The 24,214-nt window shown below is 36.4% G+C and overlaps 1 protein-coding gene across 1 annotated transcript; it reads right to left on the bottom strand.

Annotated features, from left to right (window-relative positions):
* Positions 1-1,238: 1,238 nt before the first annotated feature.
* dsc2l (desmocollin 2 like) lies at positions 1,239-22,626 on the bottom strand. Its single transcript, XM_007257007.4, has 16 exons — positions 22,438-22,626; positions 18,798-18,888; positions 18,095-18,291; positions 17,850-17,963; positions 17,419-17,574; positions 17,092-17,236; positions 16,339-16,493; positions 15,929-16,063; positions 14,720-14,905; positions 10,343-10,590; positions 9,490-9,632; positions 8,340-8,564; positions 7,464-7,688; positions 5,543-5,661; positions 4,199-4,492; positions 1,239-3,520 (listed from the first exon to the last, which is right to left on the bottom strand). Exons 1-16 carry the CDS (start codon positions 22,480-22,482, stop codon positions 3,305-3,307), a joined length of 2,694 nt encoding a protein of 897 aa, XP_007257069.3. The 5' UTR covers positions 22,483-22,626; the 3' UTR covers positions 1,239-3,304.
* Positions 22,627-24,214: the final 1,588 nt, after the last annotated feature.

Below are 24,214 nucleotides of genomic sequence, written 5' to 3'. Positions count from 1 at the left end.
CCTAATTTGGGGTTACCCTGAGTTTGTGCAAGTCTTTGCAAGTCTTTACCACACCTAGAATAAAATAGATCACATGTGAGACTAAACCTCAGGAAGATACATAATTGCGCAAATAATTGCAAAAAAATAAAATCTCTTTTGTTTTGTTTTTTTTTCTGTACACATTATATTTAATTCCATAATTACCTAATTACACAGTTAACAGAATTCCTTTTATGTTCAGTTTACGTTCTCTATTAGCAGACATCTTTACATCTACTGTTCATTTCTGACTTCTATTATCTTTCAAATGTTCTTGGTCAACAAAAGACAAAATATTAATTTAAATTTGCACACTATAAACATCACAATCAAATATAATCAAACATTTCCCCTTCTACTTATAGATACATTCCATGTGGGATTTAAAATTCACACTTTTGATTAAATATCTCTACTTTCTGAATAAGCCATAAGTGACAATGCTAATAAAATTCCCACATGCTTTTATTATGTAAGGCTCCTAAGGGTAACAATGGCTAGAAATGTCTATACTCTTCTCTAAGGTCTAAATGAGCTCCTCTGGGATTCATAGTGTCAGCCCCAAGATGGGGCTCTAACCTGCATTAATCTAAAGGCAGATTCCTCAGATGTACTAGTCCTGGGTGGTGCAGTCTGCACTGCATCTGAATAAATGTGAAACCTAAAAGAAATGGCATTCTTTTGACGTTTAGCTAGTGGTCTAAACACACAAGTAAATAAAACAAAGAAATGTATAAGAGTGTTAGAAATGGCAAAACTAGAGGAAGATCTGCAGGTTCATTAAGTCAAGGGTTCAATTACTTAGCTTAGCTCAGCTTAGCTTCCACTGCAGATGTTAAAACTAATAACATACAAGTATACACTTCATTTGTTTAGATTGTGTTTATCTATAATTATAACTTGGATGAAGATTAAAACATTCTGATAGCAACCAATGTAAAAATCAACGTGCTTCAAAAGAGTTCCTTTGTTTTTCCTAGATCTGACCTGCTGATGTCGTAAGACAGCTTATTGCACAACATCTACAATGTAGCAGCAGAACAATGCGGCATACATTCTCCTTCTGCGGAAACCACTCTTTTGTAATAGTATATAAATGTCAGAAATCTTCCTCTATTATCTGTTGACACAAAGAAATATTAGAAAAGGAATATTACAATGTAGTTTCACCATATTTCTATATGAGGAGATTATGTAACACACTCAATGCACTCAACTTGTTATTTATCATTTTTATTTTAAACTCTTAAAAAAGTTGCAACCATTTAAAACAGAAACAAGCAAAAAAAATGATGCGACAAAAACAAGGCAACAGTTTGCAAAGCATTCTGGGAATTTTGGTGTGAAACTTTTCTGGCATAATGATAAAACATGTAGTCAAGTTAACAGGTTCAGATTTGGCCCAGTTCTCTAAAATTACATTACCAAAGGCCCACAGGTTCCAGTTAAACTGTACTGCCATTAGATACGAGAGCATTTATACCCTCCCCAGCCCTCGACATACCAATTAAAAAATATATTAAAAATTATACAGCATCCAAGACTCTACCTGTCCCACGTGAGTCAGTCCCTTGGTAATCACTGAACCTTAATGAAAGGGTTCTACTACACAATATCTAATACACCAGCACCAGCTTCTTGTTAGAGAACTCTATTTGGAATATGCCTCTTGAAAGCTTTACATTCATCCTGGTTATTTAAAAAAAAAAAACAAACAAACAAAAATCCAGAAACTGCTGCTTAGGAAGTAAACACTTTTGCAGTCTACAGTAGAAATGCAGTATCACTGTTTCAGAGACCAGGCAGCATCAGCCTGGCATGAATACAGTGTTTCCAGGTATTTAGATGCCCAGTTCTCAACATTTGTAACACTGTTAATACATTTTTTTCTCTCCAAAAGGCCAACTTTACACTAGAAAAAAATATATTGTATTTATTTTGGAGCATTTTTATTATTACATTCATCATGATATTTTGACATAGTGTAAAAAGTACAACAGATGTCAAAAAGTAATTAAAAAAAAGTTAATTTTAACTTGGTAGTGTACAAAACTTTTTTTCCTTCTCTTGTAAAACAACCGTTTTGACGATTCAAGGTTTTGTTTCAACAGTGACAAGGGTGATGCTGCCCGATACATTGTTTACTTGATGAATATGAATATTTTATTGCTATTATCAACTTATTACATGAGAGTTTAGCCCTATTTTTACACACTTACACACACAGACACGCTTTAACTACTGAGAGCTTAAGAGCTAAACTCTTAATTCTTCATTTACTCATCACTGGATTAGGGCAAATACATATAATAATAAACTTGTTTACAGTAATTGTCATGTCTATGGTAATGAAAAATGGCGCCATAGTTAAACATGAACCTGTTTTTCAGTAGGAATGCTAGTATACATTTTTTGCACTATAAGGCACACTTAAAATCCTTTCATTTTCTCTGGTGTATGTATAAATTCTACTAGTCAGGCTGTAAGAAGCAGTAAAGCTAAAAAAAAAAAAAAAAAAGGAGTTTCAGTGAAGATTCTCCAGCACTGAGATTGGAGCAGTATTAGCATTAGCCGCTGTTTAGAATATTGGAATTCTAAGCTTACAGTAAATAACCAGAAGCACTTTACTCGTCCAAATAAACAGAGAAATCTGTGTAGATTTACAGCCAGTGCTTGTTGACTTTAAAAGAAAATGTTTTTTTTTTTTTTTTTTTTTTTTAAGAATTACAGTTTTTTTTTTACTTAGGCGCTTCCCCATTAGAAGGGAAACATGGTGACACCCATGTTCCTTTCTATTGTCGCTAAAAATGTGCCTTATAATACGGTGCGCTTTATGTATAAAAATAGACAAGAAAATAAGATGTTTATTGATAGTGCGCCTTATAATACGGTGTGCCTTATAGTCCGTAAAATACAGTAAAAGTAGAAACATTGTGTTGTCCAATAGCTCATCTACAAAATATAACCACACACGCGCATACACACACACACTCTCTCACTCCAACACATTTCATACAAATGCATCAGCTCTTCTCTATCAGTCCTCTCTTAGAAAAAGCATGGTTAGAAAGCTCCAGGCAGTAATATGCAAGGCTGTAGAGCCCTGGTGATAGATTCCAGTGACTGCTGATTGCAACATCCAGTGTTTCTGCTTCTCCTCTTACTCTTCTCCTTTTCTCAGGAAGGACAGATCAGTTCTTATAAGCACTTCTCATGAGCTGATCTCAAGTCATTTCACACGCTCTTTTTTAATTTTTTCCCCAAACCCACCAGCCCACCTGTCTTACTGCTGACCCCTCTCTGCTTTGTTCGTGCACACATCAGCAAGTGTTCTGAATTTGGGCCCAAGTGAGTCGAGGAAGTCCAACGTGTCCTGGTCACTGATGACACTGCAGCACCCAACAGACCCTGCAGGAGAACCCATCCCCTCGTACCCATAAGCCTTTAGCAAATCTGCCGCATACCGCCCATCTTCCTCCTCCCCAAAGTAGGCCAGTTTCTGCCACACAGAAAAAAGGTAAAAGGTCAGAGGATAAAGGAGGATAAAGGAGCATCACTTGTAAAGCAGAGCATAGACAAAGCAGGGGTATAACATTTCTGAAATGTACTTTAAGCTGAAGTGGATAATGCTTACTGTAAAAAAGGCGCGGTTAAAAAGCTTTGTGAAACTATTATGTAGCTGAATGTATTATGTAAACAAAGTTTCGGATGTTCAGACTTTTAGAATGCTTTTTAGCCTAGTCAGCTTAATCCCTGACCAGGTAACCAACTCTAAGAGCTGCGTAGGTGCTTCAAAACATTTCAAATTGGTCAGATAAAGATGTTCAGAAAAAATAATTATGTTAAATAATACTAATGTGTGTAATATTTCTCTGTAGATATTTAAACTATTTCAGGAGGCTGTATAAATGTAAAATTTTCTGTGTTTCTATGGGCAGATACACCCATGACATTTACATATCATACTGATATAAATTTGGTAAATAAATGCAGGTTAGAAGATTTGATGTGCAAAAAAAAAAAAGGACAAATATGTGAAACAGCCTCCTTAAGTTTCCTAACGTGACCCCAGACTGTAACTCCCACCAGATGAGAAGCGCTGAATAGAAGAGAGAGAAGTATGACCTTTAGGTCTGAAAGAAGAGTGCATGCATTTCGAGTCACCAGCTCCACTTACGTTGTCCAGGTAAAGCTCATTGGTCCTCCATGTGTCCAGAGCGGACATGTCAGAGAACTTGTTGTACATGGTGTTGCCATAAAAGCCTGCACCATACTGTCCAGAGGAAAACATGCTTTGGTTGGTCATGTAGCCCTGGGTGCCGGTCTGGTACATGCTTCCTCCGTGTATGGCGTGCTGCCCATAGGCCCCTCCTGCAGTGCCCAGCATGGTCTGATGCTCCATGGTTGCTCCCCCTTTGGAGCCATCCACTATATCTACTCCACTGCCAGGCATCACCAGCAGAGTGTCTTTCTGTTGGGAGAAAAATGACCATTCAGGTCATATGGCTCGTAGTAGGAGCTTTGTAGCAGGACATTGGCCCAATTTTTGTCAACAGTGTTTTTTATCCAGTGTGTAAGAATCCTAAACTTCTGAACTCTTGCACATAGCTATGCTGTAAATTACTTCATCATCATGGCCCTGCTGCTTACTGCTCTGCTTCTGGTTGATAAGCATTATAGGCTAAATAATAAATGTGAGCAGAATAGCTCTACACTTGCTTAATGGCCATTAAGAAAGGCTTGCTATTGCAAACACTCCAGTAAAAGTTTTAAATATTGCACATATCAATTCCCTGCAGAAATCTTTCATTTACACTGGGCTCATGTATGAGGTTAAGCCCTCAGTCCTTACATTAACCAAATGCTAATTTGTTAAGATGATTTGAAATGAAAGTAAAACTCTGACACTGTTGCTCTTGCGGTGGGGATTTTTATATAATTGATCTGGGATTGTAAGTCTCAGGCCAAGTCCAATTACAGCCTATAAACATGCTGCTCTTAACTCGCACTGGGCTACACACCAGAGAATAACATCTCCAATAAGACTGAAATCTTTTTAAATTGGAGGAATACATTATGTGTTGGATTAAATCATTAAGTTCCCAGACATATTAAACCTTTGTCGCCCCTGTTTAAGCAAGCAGAGCGTCGCACAATAAATAGGGTCCAATAAACAAACAATACAACACCAAATATAAGCAACAACAACAAGAACAAAACAGAATAAAACCCTGATCAAGCTCCCTAGGGCCTTCTGCCAGTCCACACTGTTGTTTTATTCACCAACTGAACATCACTAAGCTTGCGCTGACTGCTCCTGTTTGTTCAGTTTGGAGCTAGAACAGAAAGAAGTGACCTAGCTAAAGGAGGACCTGGTTAGGAGTCAATGCTGTAGGCAAAACACTGCCTTAAATTTCTTCCTCAGAGGCGTTGTTTAGACCCAGCGTCCATATTCTAAGAAGAGCCTTTATATCCCTGTTCGCTTCTGGCAAAAGGGCGAGGTTTAAAAACGAGTTCTCACCACTTCCTCCCCTGGAGCCTCAGTGTTAGATTTGAGCAGCATTCCCCCGGTTCCATCATAATCATCAGTCATGCGCAGTTTCTCTCCCTTCGTGCTGCACACCAAGACAAACAGCAAACCTGCCACAGGGAGAGAGAAACATTATTCAAACACCATTGCTTGTATTTGTTTCTTATTTTTACTATAGATAATATACATATTTTACTATGTTCTTCTGTTACCCTGCATGCAAATCTGTTTGGAACATTGTCTATTTACAATGTTCCAATTATGTTTAGGTCAATGGACTATGAATAAATGTCTTTTGGAATATGAATAAAAATCACCAAAGTAACTGTGCGTTATGAATTGATGGTAAAATTGTGTTTGTTTTTAATTAATTACAGACACTGTATTTACTACATCTCAATGAAAATAAACTTGTAATTTTCCTTGCTTTTTTATTTTAGTAAGTAATATAATACAGGAAATTGACAAATCCTGCACCTAACAGCTGGGGTTATGCATAGGGCTCAGCCAGGATCTACTACTCACTCAACTAACAACAATAGCAAAACCACCACAATCTGATACTGGCTCGACAAGAATCCAGAAGCACAGCCTAACACTATGTTCATGGTCCATTGCCTCAACTGCCAAGTAACAGACCTACCAAAAAATAACCTATGAACAAACAGAATCCCTCCTTAATCTAAGCTCACTTCCTTTAACTATGGCAACAACACACTTACCTAAGCACAATCACACACAATAAATCACATTATAAGTTGCGTGAGCAGAACACAGCAACCACTACCATCTGATACTGGCTCGACAAGAATCCAGATTGAGTTGAGGCAATGGACCATGAACATAGTTCGCTATGCTTCTGGATTCTTGTCGAGCCAGTATCAGATGGTGGTGGTTGATCATCTCTCGGTATTGATTATCTCAAATATAAAATATTCTTATTTAGTAATCAATTGTGTATTTTGCTGTTATTATTTATTATATTTATTAGTATTATTAATTACATTATATTAAATTGTTCTAGAAATATATATGTGGCAAAAAGACCCTATACAAATATTCTATTTCTCATTGTATGAGCAGCAAGAATTTTTTTAAGTAATTAGACAGCCCAGAAATACAAATCACAGTTTATCAAAAGTGGTAGAAGCGATATTTATGCAGCTGTAATCAAAGTAAGATATAAATTCCTTAAAAAGGACATTTATTTACTGTTTTGTTTACTATTTTCTGTTGTTGTAATGTTAACACTGTGACGCTGTTTAAGCTCTGGCCAGCAGGGGGGTCTGTACACTTATTTATTTTTCCCTCTAACATCTACATTAAATAGAATGTGCTTCATGTACGGTAAGTTGGGATGTTTCATGGTTCTCAGCTGTTTGTTTTTATGCACAGAAGTGGGTCATCAGCTGGATTTTGATGTTGTATGATGGATAAATGAATGACAAATGGTGCAGGTCAGTGTCTTTCGAGATGCTCGAATTTGCAATAAAGATCTTTCAAGTGAGCAACTGAGTAGAACTGATTAAAACTGACAGCCACAATATAAATATCACTCATTAATATTACTAATAAAATGTGCATACTTTTAAGCAAGAAAAAGAACCTGTCAAGCTCATCATCTCAAGGTGAAAAGTTCACTCTTGTGGCTAATTATACATTTTTTTCAGCATGATCAGTGACAGTTTAACTGTTTCATCATAGAAGGCTAATTATCTGGGACAGAAACATTAGTTTAAGCCATATTTTGGCAGCCTATACAAATCATACAGGTACTTATTTCCTAAGCCAGTCTGCATCTTGAACTCTCTGGACAGTGTAATGAATAAAGCAGTCAATATAAATATAGCACAGTGAAGAGAGCGCTATAGTATATTAGTAATTCACAATATGGCCAGTAGGGGGCACTCACAGAGCAGCAGGAGAAGCAGCAGGGCCAGCAGCATGGCGAGAACGGCCCACACTCCCAGTTTGGCAGAAATCTTCTGAGCTGCACACTCTCCATCCCTTACACATGTGCACACTTGGATATTTACAGTCTGCTCTGTCCCTTCACCTTGGAGGTCCTTCACAATCAAGGGGACCTTGTACTGGCCATTCGGCAAGTCCTCGGCCTGCTCCAGGACCACTGAGGTACCTACAAATGAAAGAGATTATGATTATAGTTATTAACTAACATAATGACAATTGTACACACAAATTTCTTTGCATTCTTTCTTTCTTTTAAATGTTATAATATATTACGTTATATTATACATGTTATATAATGTTGTATTACAAGTCCTAAGGTATTAAACCAAATGGTAAAAATGCACTCCTTTTTAAGAAACAAAGTTTACATTACATTATCAACATGAAAATTTTGTATTAAATGTAGATTACTTTCATTTTTAATATACATTTTTATGATTTCTTTTTTAATTTGGTAGAGTGTTTTTTATTGAACTTGATTGGCCTAAACTCCAGATTTGCACAAAAGCCTTAAATGATTAATTGTGGTTGAGGACACAGACTAATCTGCCATAAAGTGCTAAACTTTAAGCATTACAAACTTACTAAAAATTAAATATTCAGATTTAAATCTAAGTGTTCTCCATTGTATTTACTATGCTTTAGTTGTTACTGATTCAATGTGGTCTCACACTTGTAAAATAACTGTTATAAAATAATTTCTTTAAAATATAAGCGTAGCAGCGCTTAAATTTCCACAATAACATTCACTGAATTCAAAACAGAGGCCTCAAACACAACCCATCAGTTTCAGGCCTTAAAGTCTCTTCCAAAGTACCTGGCTTGGGATCCTTGATCTTCCATTTCCCATCATTTCCTGGCCCTAATTCAAAGGTAAAAGGGCCAGCATACGGAGATTTATCAGAGTCCACAGCTTCAACGGTCGTAGAGCTCCTTTGATTTTCTTTTGAGCACACCGTCCGGTCTGGTACTGGGATCACTGGGTAGTTATCATTTACATCCTCAATCAGGATCACGACTGTACCTGTACCAGTCTTCTGACCTAGGAAATGGGAAGGATTGAACATGATGTCATTTTTTATTACAAGCATCATTGTTATTTCTGACTGGTCTTATTGAGGTTCCTACTGTGAATAGTAAATCCACAGCAGCTGTTAGACCAGAGAACAAACACTGCATGCCCTTTTAGAGACCAAAAGCCACCAATTTTGGTTTTCCCCAAACTGCTATTTAATATTATATGGGCAAATAAACATCAATCAAAAATGGTAGGACACTTCCATAGCCGATGGCTTTTCTTTTCTCCAACTGGCTGAATGTCTCAGGAATGGAAACTAAACAGAACAAAAGACAGATCTCTTCAAGAATGCCATCAAACCACTCTCTGTGATACTTGCTGTCAGACGGTTGAACACAGAGATAAAGATCATGCACATTAGTGCAGAAAGTCACAACAAACCACAACAACTTTAAGAACATCCTGAACCTGTAAACGATCACGCCCAACAACGGGCCCTGCTGACGCAAGTGTGACAAGTGAGTGCTGCTTCAATGTATGGAAAATTGTGAGTAGGAAACAAAATAGGAGCAAATAGTAAATATGTGGAAAAAACTTGAAACTTGACTTGGATAAACATGACAGATTTTAAAATTCAACCAAAAAGGCACCAACAAGATAATCTGCAGGAAATGTGCAGCACCACTGAGTACTACAATTCTGGTGGAAAGTGTTTCCATAGTTTCACACAATATATGAAACACCATTGCTTTGGACGTGACCTCATATTGTGTGTTGAACTGATAATTTCATAGTGTAATATACAATGGCCTACAATACTTTATAAACCTATAAATCGGACCATGTAGACATGTAGGCATATTCAGAAAACATTATGATTGTAGAAAAGGTTATATTCTATTTTTGATGCACATATTTGCCCCTTGCATAGAAATAGTTATATACTCACTTTCATCCACAGCTTTGACAGTGATGTTGTATGTCTCATTGTAGACAAGAGGTGACTCTCGGTCAATGGTGTTTGCGGTCCTCAATTCACCAGTAGTCTCCATCACATTGATCCAGGAACCTGGGTCAGTCAACTTGTAGTACCTGAGAAAGGATAACAAATAAAGTGATGGGTTAGTTTCTCCTTTCCCAAAACCTATAATGGCATTGAAATCTCTGACATGCTGAAGAAAGAATCTACAGGTTTTTGTATAAGAACTAAGTTGAGAATGAAACCTTTTGTAAAGAGGTTTACAAAATAAGCATGCTTTAAATTGTGCAATGTATTATAACATCTTAACTGCTGGTGTCCTGTACACCAAAAGCAATTTTGGCAACAATGGTTTAATGTCACTGTTGTTTAGATAAAAAAAAAATACTGGCAACATAAACACACTGAACCAATCTCTAGGAATATCAACCAAGATGACAGATACTTTGTGCCCTAGCAATCTGTACCTTGGGCAAATGTCCAACAACTTCAAGCAGTTGACAAACCTCCAAGCTCTAAATCAAACTGGGCATAATTTCGCTTCTAATTGACACTTGCTTTCCAAAATGGAACACAATGTCAGCATTAGAAAAAGCAATGGATATTTTGGTCCCTTAAACACTGTAGCCAATATAATATAATGTGTGCAACTTATGTTACTTATGTTCTTGGAGTAAAACAGCCCTAAGAGCTGATAAATAAACTCAATATCAAACTTGAATATAGATTTTTCAAATGAACTATGCCTCAAAGGTGTCACTGCAAAATGAATTAGAATGTCAATCAATTACTACAGACACCATAAGACCACACAGGCTCGTACTTTATGCCCTTGCTGCTCTTCGTCTCTGGATCGATGGCTGTGTAGGTTCCAATGAGAGTTCCGTTGGCTACGTTCTCTTTGACTTTTAGCCGCAGTATGGGTGCAGAGAATTCTGGTCCCTCATCCACGTCAGTCACAGTGAGGTCCACAGGCACCTTCATCCAAGAGGAGCTACTCTGCACCAGAGGAACCTCATTACGGGCCATAATCTCCAGCTTTACCAAATCCTGCTTTTCACGATCCAGAGGCTGAGGTGAGGAAAGCAGAGATAAAAGTTATGGAAATACAGGATGGGGGAGAACTGTTCGCCCTGTATGACCTGTATAGGGTTGCAGCGGTAACCGGTTTCACGGTATACCGTGGTATTAAAATGCACGGTTATCATACCGTGTGTGTTTGCTTATTACCGGTAAAACGCAAGCCAGCGGAGAAACTCACCCGCGCATGCGCAACTCTGCTCCGCTTCAGCTGCTCAGCACACAGCGGTGAGAACGGCAGAAAGTGCATCAGACTAAACAAATCTCCGTCCGCCTACAAAAAGGCTAAACTAAAATCAGCAGTGTGGGACTATTTCAGAGACCCGCCGAAAGCACCCGAGGATGGTTATCCGATTTATAATCAATGTGGCCGTAAAGTCACAGCTAAAGGTGGACATACGTCAAACCTGTTCTCCCATCTCCGAGAACACCACCCCACTGTGCATCGCAAAGTATGTGTTTAGTTTATAATTTTAATCTGAACATAAATAAAACCTCTTTGTAGTCGTGCACAACCCATGCGGTAAGCGCCCGCAAAAGCGCTGAGTTATCCGAAATTTGGGCACGCAGGTACAGGCGTGAAGTGCGTGCTACGACGGATTCACGTGTCCGTGTAAAGGTCCTGGCCGGACTGGATGTGAAAGACGCCATTCATTTACATGCGTTAATTTTCAAATTCTGACGTGCCTGTTTTTCATGTGTTAAAACCAGACTCTGTGTGAAAGCCTTAAAATAGAAATATCTATTGTGAGGATCATGTCAGAAATAAATCCCCTCTTTCTGCAGTATCTGGTTATATACCAACTTGGCAGTAAAACGGACGTTTACAACAGTTGTTGATCAGACACTGACCCAGGCTCAGTTTATCAGATATTAAATAATTTAAACTTAAATAATTGTACTGAATATTTTAAACACAGGATCTTTACTTCTTAGAGGACATGTAATGTGTGACACGTGTGTGTGTGTGTGTGTGTGTGTATATATATATATATATATATATATATTTTTTTTTTTTTATACACCCTTAATGCCCTTAAGAGTAGTGGAAAAACCTGGTTTCCTTCACCTAATGGTATACAGTTTATTTTTTTAAGGAGACATTATCTATATAGTTGTTCCAGGTTTCTACAATAAATAGTTAATTGAACAAAAAACCTTTGTTGTAATTTCTTTAAGGGTCAGTTTAATAATATATGTAACAAACTGTGATACCGTGATAACCGTGATACCGCGGTATTTTCTGAGACGGTTATCATACCGTGAAAATCTCATACCGTTGCAACCCTAGACCTGTATATGGAATTCCCCTGGAGGCAAATCTGGTTTCCTCATTATCTTAGCATTTGTTACTTGATTTGACTTTTTATTGTTGTCATTTAAATGAAACATGCTTAAAATGGAATTTAGAGAATTTAGAACATAGGTTGTTCATAGAAAGCCAAGAGTTCTCTCTTTTTCAGCTTTATCAGGAAGTCCATTTTTCTTGGCAAACTATACATTTATTACATTTTCATCAGAAAACTAATACAGATCATAAAATAAACTACATACATAGCTAAGGACTGCCAGGGAGACAGTAGATAAATATTAAATAAATTTCAACATATACTCCAAACCACATTTTTTTCACATAAAAATTCACATAATTTCACATATTTAGACTTACACTGTCTCACAAAAATAAGTACTCATATTTTTGTAAATAGATTATTATATCTTTTCATAGGACTATACTAAAGATATAACACTTTGATACAATTTAAAGTTGTCAGTGTACAGCTTGTATAACAGTGTAGATTTTCTGTGCCCTCAAAATGACTCAACACACAGCCATTAATGTTTTTTTTTTTTCTTATAATAAATAATAAAAAAATATGTGCTGGTTAAAAACCTCATTTATGCAAGTCAGTTTGTCTGCAGTGGTCAGAGAACATCCCACATACTGTACCTATTCTGATTGCATGGCACTGTCCTAAAAGTAAGCTTCTTCTAAAAGTGAGGCACAAGAAAGCCTGTTTGCTGAAGACAAGTGTCAAAGGTTATGGATTACTGGAACTATGTCCTGTGGTCTAACAATATCAGTTTGTCTCAGATGGTGCCAAGCATGTGTTGCGGCGCCCTGGTGAGGAGTACCAAGGCAATGGTTCCTTGCTTACGCGCAATGGCAATGGTAGCTTCACAGTCTGGGGATGTATGAGTGCTGCCAGCACTGGGAAGCTGAATCCCAACTTGTGCTGTGACATTTTGTAGCAGAGCCCGATCCCTCATCCTAAAGAACTGGGCCGTACAGCAGTTTTGCAACATAATAATAAACCCAAACACACCTCCAAGATGACAATTTCCTTGCAGAGGAAGCTAAAAATGTTTGACTTGCAAGGTATGTCTCCAGATCTAAACCCGATTGAGCATCTGTGAGGAAAGCTCAAAATCCACCAGCACCTCATGGAGTAGTGGAAGATGATTTTACCTCCACGCACAAGAGTTAAGGCAGTGCTGAAAAATAATGGTGGCCACACAAAATATTGACACTTTCGTCCCACTTGTACTAACTTTTGTTGCCAGCAGTGCCAACAGACATTAATGGCAAATGAACACCACAATAAAAGCTGTACACTAAAAACTTTACATTGTATCAAAGTTTAATTTCTTCAGGGTTGTCCCACGAAAAGGTATAATAAAATATTTACAAAAATGTGATAGGCATTTTTAGGAGATAATGTATATATTTTTTCACTGATAAAGCCATTTAAAATTAAATAATTTACAATCGTAAAAAAATAACTGATGTCTTTCAAAAGGATGATATGGTTATTTGGTTATATGGTTATTATACAGCTCTGGAAAAAAAAAGAGACCACTTAAAGATGATGAGTTTCTTTGATTTTACCAAATTGAAAAGCTCTGGAACAGAACAAAGAGGAAGATCGATGATCACAAGCCATCAAACCAAACTGAACTGCTTGAATTTTTTTTGCACCAGAAGGCATAAAGTTATCTAAAAGCAATGTGTAAGACTGGTGGAAGAAAACATGCCAAGATGCATGAAAACTGTGATTAAAAGAAGTGTTATTCCACCAAATATTGATTTTTTAACTCTTTAAACTTTTTGGATATGAATTTGTTTTCTTTGCATTTTTAAGATCTGAAAGTTCTGCATCTTTTTGTTATTTCAGCTATTTCTCATTTTACTTCATACTTATTAATAGGAAAATCAGAGAAACTGATCCAGAAACTAAAGTGGTCTCTACATTTTTTTCCAGAGCTCTATATGTAAAATACACCAAATTTAATACAATAACAATAATACATAAATGTTTAGAGAAGCTTTAAACTTATTCTCTTTCTCATACAAAACTCAATAAAAACAATTACGACACGACAGTTAATCCATTTTATACAAAATCAACAACTGAAATGTTTCACTAATGTGATGGATGGGATTTCTCTCTAAATAGAGAGAGGCATTGGTAAGCTCTACCTGTGCCTGCTTGTTGGTCTTTGAGCAGGGTGTGCCTGCAGTCAGTCGCTGTGTCTGAGACACACAAGAACACGTCAGACCAGCACTCAGCCTATCTCTCACACCCTGCTCATAGATACCATGCCAGCAGTGTAACACTGCTATAAATAATGTATTCAGAGCGTTACCAGAGCTTCAGCTCCAGTACAGTTTCAGGACAACAAAAGAAAACTGCATCCTGATGCTAAATATACAATACTATTCAAATGTTGGTATCAGTGTTTTAATTATGTTTAAAGTATATCATCAAATTTAACAGAAAATATATACAATTATTTTTGTTACAACTGTGTAAGCTGTGTCAGCTTTTTAAACACTGTAAAACATTAGAACTATTGAGTGTTTGCTGAATGTTAACCTGAAATTTAGGTCCCATCTATTCCTTTTTGTAGGCTATTATTACCAACAGAGGTTAAATCCTGTCTGTAAATACAAAGGTTGAATCCTGTCGTTGCTGAATTTATGAGGGTCAAAGAGGTGAAGATCTGTTTGGTTTTAAAACCACTAATCCTAGTTTCTAAAACAATGACTTTCTACACACTTTTTTCCACCCCAAATTCTTTCTCTGCACCTCCCCCACACTCATCCCCTCTGTCCTACCTTTGTGACGTAGAGAAGCCCTTCATTGGTGGTGGGGTCAGTCTTGATCCAGAAGTTTCCAGTCTCATTGCCCTTGGTGATCTCATACACTGCTTTCCAGTTCGGAGTTCCTTGTAGGTCCTTATCCTCTACTGGGATTCTAAGGACCAACACATTTGCCTGGTTCTCCTGGACCTGAGCCTTGTACTGTTCCACAAACACAAAACACGGTAATAAATTACAGGAACCCACTCTCACACTGCATGATTGATAGATGAGTGTCAGAGGCCCTTGGGCTATACTGTTACAATGGTGCTGGTTTAGAATAGAAGGTTGCAACCAAACAACTGTTTTAGTGTTGCAAAGAACTCAGTGTAGCTGTCCAAATAGATTAGAACACAGAGGTTTATTAACAGTATTTTGACATGCCAACACCTGCTCTACTAACTTCTTTTTACAACCTTTACAGGCTGTCTGTACAAGAAAATTTATTTTATGGCGTTTAAATAAAACTCAAATATAAAATTAGGACCACTCTTAAAAGACAATAGCAAACACATTATTATTATTATTATTATTATTATTATTATTATTATTATTATTATTATTATTATTATTAACAGACTGTACAGTAAACATGTGATTTGTGTGCTTTTTACTACAAACCAATATTTCAAATAAGCATAAATTTACACTGACTTTTGTATAATGATTTTTTTTTTTGCACACAACTTCTCATACACTGAAAATACGGTCCAGTGCAAAACTGGGCTTGTTTAACCTTTTTGCTTATGATTTTGCCATTTCTACAGTACAAGATAAAGGTGAGTAATTAGCTTACCTGAAAATATCACCCCCTGAGCCATAAATAATTGCATTGGTTCTACCAAAACTGTAAGCTAACTTGTATGTCAAATTTGGAAACTGAAAATTGCAATACATAAAAAATAATACCAAAGTTAAATTTTCTGCCAGTGGCATTTTAAGACCTTTAGGAGATTAATTTAAAACATTAAAGACAAAATATTATATTTATTATATGATATATTATAAGACTTTTTATGGACCTGCAGATATCCTGCTTATGCTTTCAGTAACAAGTAAGGGATCTTAACTATGTTTAATACAGAATTTCCATACACATTTGCCACAATTATAAGAAACACTGTGTGTTAAACTATAAATAAATAAGTAAATAAATAAATAAATATTATTAATAAAAAAACATACCGCTTTTTCTTTGAAGATAGGTGGATTATCATTGATGTCACCCAGAGAGATCGAAGCCAAACCTTGACTGAAAAGTCCATCTGATGCTCCACCCATGTCTCTGATCTCTACTTTAACAATGTATCTGTCCTGAGTCTGAGGAAAAAAAATGTGTTTAAATGTTATCATTTTAATGCCATTTTACAACATGTACAGTTATTCTATACATCAAATAAAACAATTATTCAAAATACCTTAAATGCAAATCACATACACATATACAGCATGTGCTGGAAAATCAAGCATTAAAGGTACTTTATGAATTTTATGTGTATTATTATTTTGTCATTATACACTGAAATTCTATCTACATAATTATGCTGATGTAATCTTGATGTGTAATGTGTCAATGACATGTAGGCCGGACATACCTCTCTGTCCAGTGTGTTGGTTTTGGTAGTTATAACTCCACTGAAAGGATTGATGTTGAAAAGGTCCGTGCCATTTATTAGAGTGTACCTGATTTTGGTGTGGGGAGTGTTGGGCTCATCCCTATCTGTTGCATTCACTTGTCCTACAATAGTGCCTGAACACGGTCCAAAAAACATTATTAGTTTCTGAACTTCATATAAGACTTTACACCTATGATTTAATGTACCAGTTTAACTACCATACTGCTAAGGCTCTGGTAAAAAAAATAAATAATAATAATAATAATAATGTGCTTACATATGTACTTGAATTAGTTGCTCAAGACAATAATAAAACAATATACAATAAAATAGATAAATAAAATAAAATAAAATAGATAAATGTATGTGGCATAGCTTAATCAAAAAAGAGGGAAGAAGTTTGACTCATAAGCATGCATAAAATGTAAAGCTTGGGCTACATGCATCAAAAGTTGCACTACTAACACATATAACATTTTTTAAAGGGTTACAAACACAGAATAATAAATAAAACACTGTCATTAAATACAGGACGCCAGTCACACCTAAACATTAAAGTATATGCTTATGTTCTTCATTATTTCATTAGTTTGTTTTTGGTTATTAATACACAGTTTTTAGGCATAAAATTCCCAGACTTACGAATGTATAATTATTCTATGCATCTTGTATGTATGTATTTTGAGTCTAGTAGTTCACTAGCATGCACACAACTGCATCAGGCTTACTCACCTGGGTCACTTTGCTCCGGCACAATAAAGAACAGAGGGCTTGAAAACTGAGGAGCATTGTCATTCACGTCATTCACGTTCACAGTGATTTTTAATGGAAGGTCTGTCTCCTTATTAGAGTATCTGTCAAATGCATGAGCTGTGAACTGAGGAAAAATAACAGTTTGTAATGCAAGAGCCACAGGATACGTACTGGTTCTAATGCTTCACATTCTCAGCTATTCTGCTATAAATATCTGTATAAATCCATTAAATTTTATACCACGTAATGACTACATGGCCTATGCTAGGTAAGAGAGAGTGATGCAACAGAGCAGGTACAACTTACTACGAACTGAGGGTACATCTCACGGTCAACGGTTTGGTGGACTCTCAGCAAGCCGGAATTGGGGACAACTGAGAAAAGGCCCACAAGCTCAGTGGTAACTCCAGGCCCATCAATCGTGTAATATACTGAGAAATTTAAAGAGGAGTCTGATGCAATCTGGCAAGAAAGAAAACACAGTACTGGTGTCAGGAAATACAATTTCACCATTACGCAACATAAGAAACATATTAGACATCATCTATACTTACATATTATTTCCATTGGCAGTATAGTAACAGTATAATATTAAATAAATAAAAAAAGTCAAATGTAATAAATTCATTCATTCAGTCATTTCACAACACTTTGCATTAGTAATCAAGAATCACATTTCTTTGCATGTATATGCTTTAGATTAAATTTCCTCAAAATAAAAAGTATGAAAATCTTACAAACTCCACATCCTTAGGGAAAGGGCCTGGATCATTCTCTTTGATATTGAAAGGTAGAGGACTCCATCTTCTCTTAGCACGTCTAAGAACCACATTACTGGACTTCTGAGAAATCTGTAATCATTAACAGAAGAAGGTGTTTTGTTGAAAGTGAAAGTGAAAGATTGGTAATCTTCACACTATGAGGAAGACAGTGGATCCTAGTTGAGTTGTCAAACTTCAAATCACTCACTAAGTGGAATTACCTGCTCTGTGGGAGTAAGGCTGACATCCACCTTCCACTTATGACCTCTCTGGTCTTGCACCCATATGCAGAAAGACTTGCCGCTGTCTGGTACTGTGGTGATGCTCACAGTTAGAATGGTTCCATCTGTCTGTATGGTGAAGTCCGGGTCACTAGAAGCCAATTGCAGTCGCTTGATCCCACAGCCTTCCAGATTCACTATGAAAAGAGTAAAAGACAATACAAACACATATTAAACAGCTTCCAGAATGTATATATTAATGAGAACAAATATTCATACACACAACTGTTAGCAACTGGAAAAGACATAAGCAGGGCAAAATTTATACTATTATAATATTACAATACATGACTAGATGCCATGCTGATGCCATTACTTTTGTAATGTTTCTACAGCAAGACTGTACTCTGTTTTTCATATATGACCCATGCTCATTTTTTTCTTTGAAATCAACCTGCATATGAGGTTCGTTATGTCATCTTTTTAGATCTTGTTAGGTTTTAAATATATCGATATTCAAATTTAAATTCAGAAAACAGGCCAAAATTTAATGAAGTGTAACAGAATGTTTTCCTACAAGTTTAAAAAAGCACAGTGTGACAAAATTAAGTAAATGATGATGCTGTTGCCCATCCCAAGTAAACATTCCTTTTAAAAAAGTGACGCAACGAATGATCAACAACAAAACTCTGAAATTCTGTACCTCTGGAGACAGCATAACCAGCCTGCAGCGTCTCAGGAACTTGTGCTCTGACATGCCTCTGAACACATGACTCCACTGAATAGCACAGCACCTGAAAAAGAGAGAGAGCGTAGAAAAATGTTCCAGCTGACATCTGTTTTTTCTTAAATATGTACCTGGCACAAATACACTGTGCTGAAGAGAGTGATGGATTGAATTCTGCTAAAATAAAAATGTAAACATCTACATATGAACACAATTTTGAAAAATCAAATGAAAATGATTAAGGAAAAAAAAAAAACAATATCAAGGCAAGGTAGGTAAATAGAAGAAAGGGTGGATAGAAATTTGGATGGATTGGTGGGCCAACAGATGCATAGATGGATGGGGTTTGGAGGTGGATGGATGGATGGGTGGGTTTTTAGGGGGTGTTAGTACGTGGGTAGATGGGTGGGTTTGAAGATGGGTCTGTAAATGGATGAACAGTTGATATGTCAGTGCATAAGAAGGAGGATAAGCGAGAGGGTGGATGAATATGTGAGTTGGTGAATAAATGGATGGATCAATTAATGCTTATATTATCTAAGCATTACATGCCAATATTAAATTAATTCTTGCATCATTGTAATCCCCAGTGCAGTGTGGGAAATGAGTCTGAGTGAGCTAGAGCTTTAAAAAATGGGTGAGGCTGATGAGTTCAGACGGTGCATGTTTCAGTGAAAGGAGGGACTTGTTTTCTGTTTCACTCTCTATGGCTCTACAGTGGCCACTGCTTGTGGTTCAGAGGGTGATACAATGAGTGGGCAGGTTTTTTTTATTGTAATAAGAAGCAGATGTTGTAAGTGAACAGTAGCTCTCCAGTCAATGTCAGCAAAACTACATTGATTCACCACTCCCTCCTCCTTTCCCCACACACCCTGTCACTGCATGCTAAATGCATGAGCATTACAGGGCGGTGCACCCATTCACTGAGCCAGAGTGATGGGAACATTACACAGAGTGTGCAAAAAAACTGACACACTTCCAGAACACAGCAAAATATGTAATCAGGTTTCGAGTGGCCACGTAACAGTACATGTGTGCATTACAAGCTATTCATTTACACACTCTACTGTGCAACAGGCTGATAAAATATTGTGATGTTCTTAGTCTGAAAAAAACTGTCCACAAAGAGCCATGTGGTCTATTCAGGTAAACTCTGTTTTGTAATAGAGATGTGTGGAAAAAAAAAATCTTCACATTCACACAACTCTATTACCAACATAGATCTTTATGGAAACACTGGAATTACCCAAAGAACCATTTAACCATTGCACCTTAAATTTATCTTTAGAAGTGCATTTTGATAAGACAGTTGTGTGAAGAAGGAATCAAGGAATTATATGTAATAATAAAGTGAAAGTGAATTGACAACATTTATACACCGTCAAAACATTACGGTAACAGTATGTTTTTTTGTATTTAATTACTTGTATATTTATGAATGAACCCGGGAATCAGATATACAAACAGACACAGCAAGTTTGTCAACATGCCAACGAATAATTATGGGCAATAAAAACATCATTACTCTGTTTACAGAAATAAAAAAGGAAATTAACTGTCATTATAATAACAATAAAAAGGCAAGTATAATTGAATGTTTATTTGGTATCATTTTCTGATCCCTCCATCAGATCTTTTTAAAGAATCACTAAATCTTTTTGAAGAAAAATGTCCAACACTGAACTGCTGAACTTGTCATACATTTTGGCAACATCCCTCTGGACTGTTTTATAAAGGCAGCTGTGTTCTTGCTCAGGATCATTACAATCATTACAATGCATTAGATTCATTAAAGACTCATATTTTAATGTTTTCTTCACTGTGTGTGAGTTTATGCCCAGGCTGATCCAGTCCCGATCCAGTACCAGGAATTCCTCCAAAACGTTCCTTCAATATTCCTCAAAAATATACTGCTGTATCTGAGATGACTGATACACTCTAATTTTGCCTAATGGCCGGGGGCTGAACCTTTTTTTCTTAAAGGTTTTGGTCGCTTATTAGCTTGAAATAGCCTGACAGATGATGCTAACCTGTGCTAAAAGTAAAAAAAAAAACACTAACCCTAGTTAATTCATTGATTACTTTTAATAAACTCATTTCACAAAACAAATGTATATGTTTAGTTTTAAGTCCTGGAATCTGAGCAATTTAATTTATAGTCATTTATTACTTTTAATGAAAGGTCAATTAGGTCATTGATCAGATGTCCAGGAATTTCACAGAACTGACGAGACTACTTGATTTGTGACTTTCACAAATTAAATTAAAGTAGTCAGCTTCTACTTGTTTACTTACTGACTAGCGAGCTATGTTTTCAATGCAGATTTAGGCAATCAGTGATTCTAGGGATTAGGCCCAGTCTTGGACTAGACATCATCCTATATCGAGATTTTATATTGAAGGGAAAATGCAGTCTATGACTATGCTTAATCCCTGTCCGAGAATCTGCCTTATAGTTTTGCTGTTTTATTGGGACAATGGAAGACATTATTTCACATTTTTAGGCAATTTATAGTTTTGATAGCTTGGCAAGTTACAAAAAATATAAAGATGCTAAAAAAAGCATAAAACATAATATATTTAACCTAATATGAACTGAGTGAAATATAAATTAAACATACCTACATGTGTATGTCTATACATACAGCTCTGGGAAAAACTAAGAGACCACTTAAATCTTTGATTTTACCAAACTGAAGAGAATGCCAAGATGAATGAAAACTGTGATTAAAAACAGGGTTATTTCACTAAATATTGATTTCTGAACTCTTAAAGCTTGTTTTCTTTGCATTTTTTGAGGTCTGGAAGCTCTGAATCTTTTTTTGTTGTTTCAGGCATTTCCCATTTTCTGCAAATAAATGCTCTAAATAATTTTTTTTTGGAATTTGGGAGAAATGTTGTTCGTAGTTTATAGAATAAAACAACAATGTTAATTTGACTCAAATTTGCCTAGTAAACAAATGGTAAAAGACTAGATTAATACAGGCCTGTAGGAAATGTATACTACCTGCCTTTCCTCTAACAGAACTGATTAGTGAAAACAGACTAAACCCCTGGATTCACTGAGTAAATTATTAACCTACGAGTGCAGAGAGACGGTGTCTGTAGATAAAGGCGGTGTGAAATAGGCGTTGGTAGTGTTATCTAAGTTAACAAGGTTATATAAACTAAGTTAGTTATGTGTTATTCTCTGTAAACGGGTTTATAGGGAGGTGAAAGCCCCTCTTGGTCTTCTCCTAACCGCCACATTCCTCTGGTGGTCCCGTAAACTCTCTCTCTCTCTCTCTCTCTCTCTCTCTGCAGAGCTTAGCAACTGGAGCTGCTATCCTCCCAAAACACAGCCAGCGGTTAGCTAACAAAGTCAGTTTAATGTTTCCCTGTATATTCAGCGTTTATTCTCTGTTATTCTGGTCTGTTTTAAAAAGAGAGAGTGAGAACAGGGCGCAGTTTTCCGGCGTAAAATAACGCGCACACACACGTCCTAAACAACGCTAGTCCAGAGACCGCTCTCTTTCTTTCTCTCTCTCTCTCGAAGGGAAATGACTATTAACCTATTAAGTTTGTTAGCTAAAGAGCTAGCCCTCAGGCCATTTAGTGATATATGTTATAAACTTACCGAAAGCAGCAGCAGGAGAGCGCAGGAAGGGCCGACCCGCGACATGTTAGCTCGGTCAGTACTGTGTGTGTGTGTGTGTGGTGTCCGCTCCAGAGGCTGAGGGGGGCTAGGCTAAAGTCCTGTGGGTGAGGTGTGGTGCGGAGGGCGGCGGTGGCTCGCTCCGTGCCGGGCGGGGGTTTTGGGTGTGGCGGCGGCGGGGCGTTAGCTACAGGCTCTCTCCTATGGAGGCCCTACCTGGAACACAGAGCACCGGAGGATCTGTGCTGACAGAAGATGAGTAATAGTTTTAGTGAAACTGACTGTCTGACTGTGAGAAAGTGAGAGAGATTAACCCCTTAACAGCCCGGGATTTTTGTCAGTTGTCTGCCTGACATTACACCAATAAATTACTGAGGATTTCTATTCAAGCATCACGTAAAAAAAATGTTTCAGAATAAACATTAGTGAAAGCACACTTGTAACTTAGTTGTAATAGAAACTATAACGTTAGAAAAATATTTAAGTAAAGTCTGCTAATGTCAAAATATAATGAATAAAAGCATAAAAAAATGGCTCTTTCCTATGGAAGCCCATTCCTGCCACCTAAAAAAAAAAATAATCCCGCACATTTATTATTAACTAAACTGCTATCTCATTATTTTGACAAAGTAAGTCATTATTTTGAGATAGTAAGTCATTATTTTAAGATACTATCTTATTATTTTGAGATACTATGTTGTTATTTTGAGATGCTATCTGATTATTTTGAGGTACTATCTCATTATTTTGTGAACTAAGTCATTATTTTGTGATACTAAGTCATTATTTTGAGATAGTAAGTTATTATTTTGAGATAGCAAACCGTATTTTTGAGATACTAAGTAAAACAGAATTGAAAAAAAAGAATAAAATTGGAATATAAGAAACTAATTTAAGACATAACACAGAACAATGTTAAAATAAAATTACATGAAATTATATTAAAAAAAGAAAAAGTTATAAAAACTAATAATTAAGAACAGAATTTTTAGAACAGAAAAGTCAAAAATGTTCAAAAGTTTGGGGCTCTTCTACAGTTACAATATATATAGGCGCAGGCTGCTTTTCTCAAATAATAATTGTAATATTAGGAATGATTTAATTATTTAAATGTCACTTTCTACACAAGCTATAAGAACAGAATAGAGTTTTGCAAGATATACATATTTAATGTAAGTTAAGGTTGAATACAAACCGTACATAGAAAGCCATAATGTTGGCTTAGTGTTCAATCAATGTAAAACCCGCTGTGAACAAACAAGAGATCAGCGTTGTTTTAATGCATTAGATATGATTCAACACCCTTTTGCTATATAGGTCTCGTCCAGGTAAGTATCTGTGTGCGAGCGAGGTGTGTGTAATACTGAGTGGACTTTGTTCCAGATGGGAAGTGCAGTAAATACAGTACAACACTGGTCTGTTTCTGTTGGTAGTAGTGAGCTTATGATCTGGCCGGATTTACTGTTTGCTTACAGTTACAAAATGAAAGTATGCGCTCCATTTATATGAGCTGCATGCCTCATTTGCAGTTGTCTAAATAAGGAGTTTACGACAGGCTATTACAAGTAAAACTGTAAAATGAGGGATTTAATAGCAGAATAGCACTCTTTGAAACTGTCAGGTATAGTTATTTTTTGTAAGTAAACTTTCAAAAAAATGAAATGGGTTTACAAACAAACTTATAAAATGATCAGTGTGTTTCATAATAAAGCACAGGTATCCCTTGACAGCAATGCTTTAGCCAGTATTTTCTTATTTG

Source organism: Astyanax mexicanus, chromosome 1, assembly GCF_023375975.1.
Source record: "Astyanax mexicanus isolate ESR-SI-001 chromosome 1, AstMex3_surface, whole genome shotgun sequence".
Classification (NCBI taxonomy): domain Eukaryota; kingdom Metazoa; phylum Chordata; class Actinopteri; order Characiformes; family Acestrorhamphidae; genus Astyanax; species Astyanax mexicanus.
Note: the sequence above shows the minus strand (reverse complement) of the source record. Positions and strands in the feature narration are given on the sequence as shown.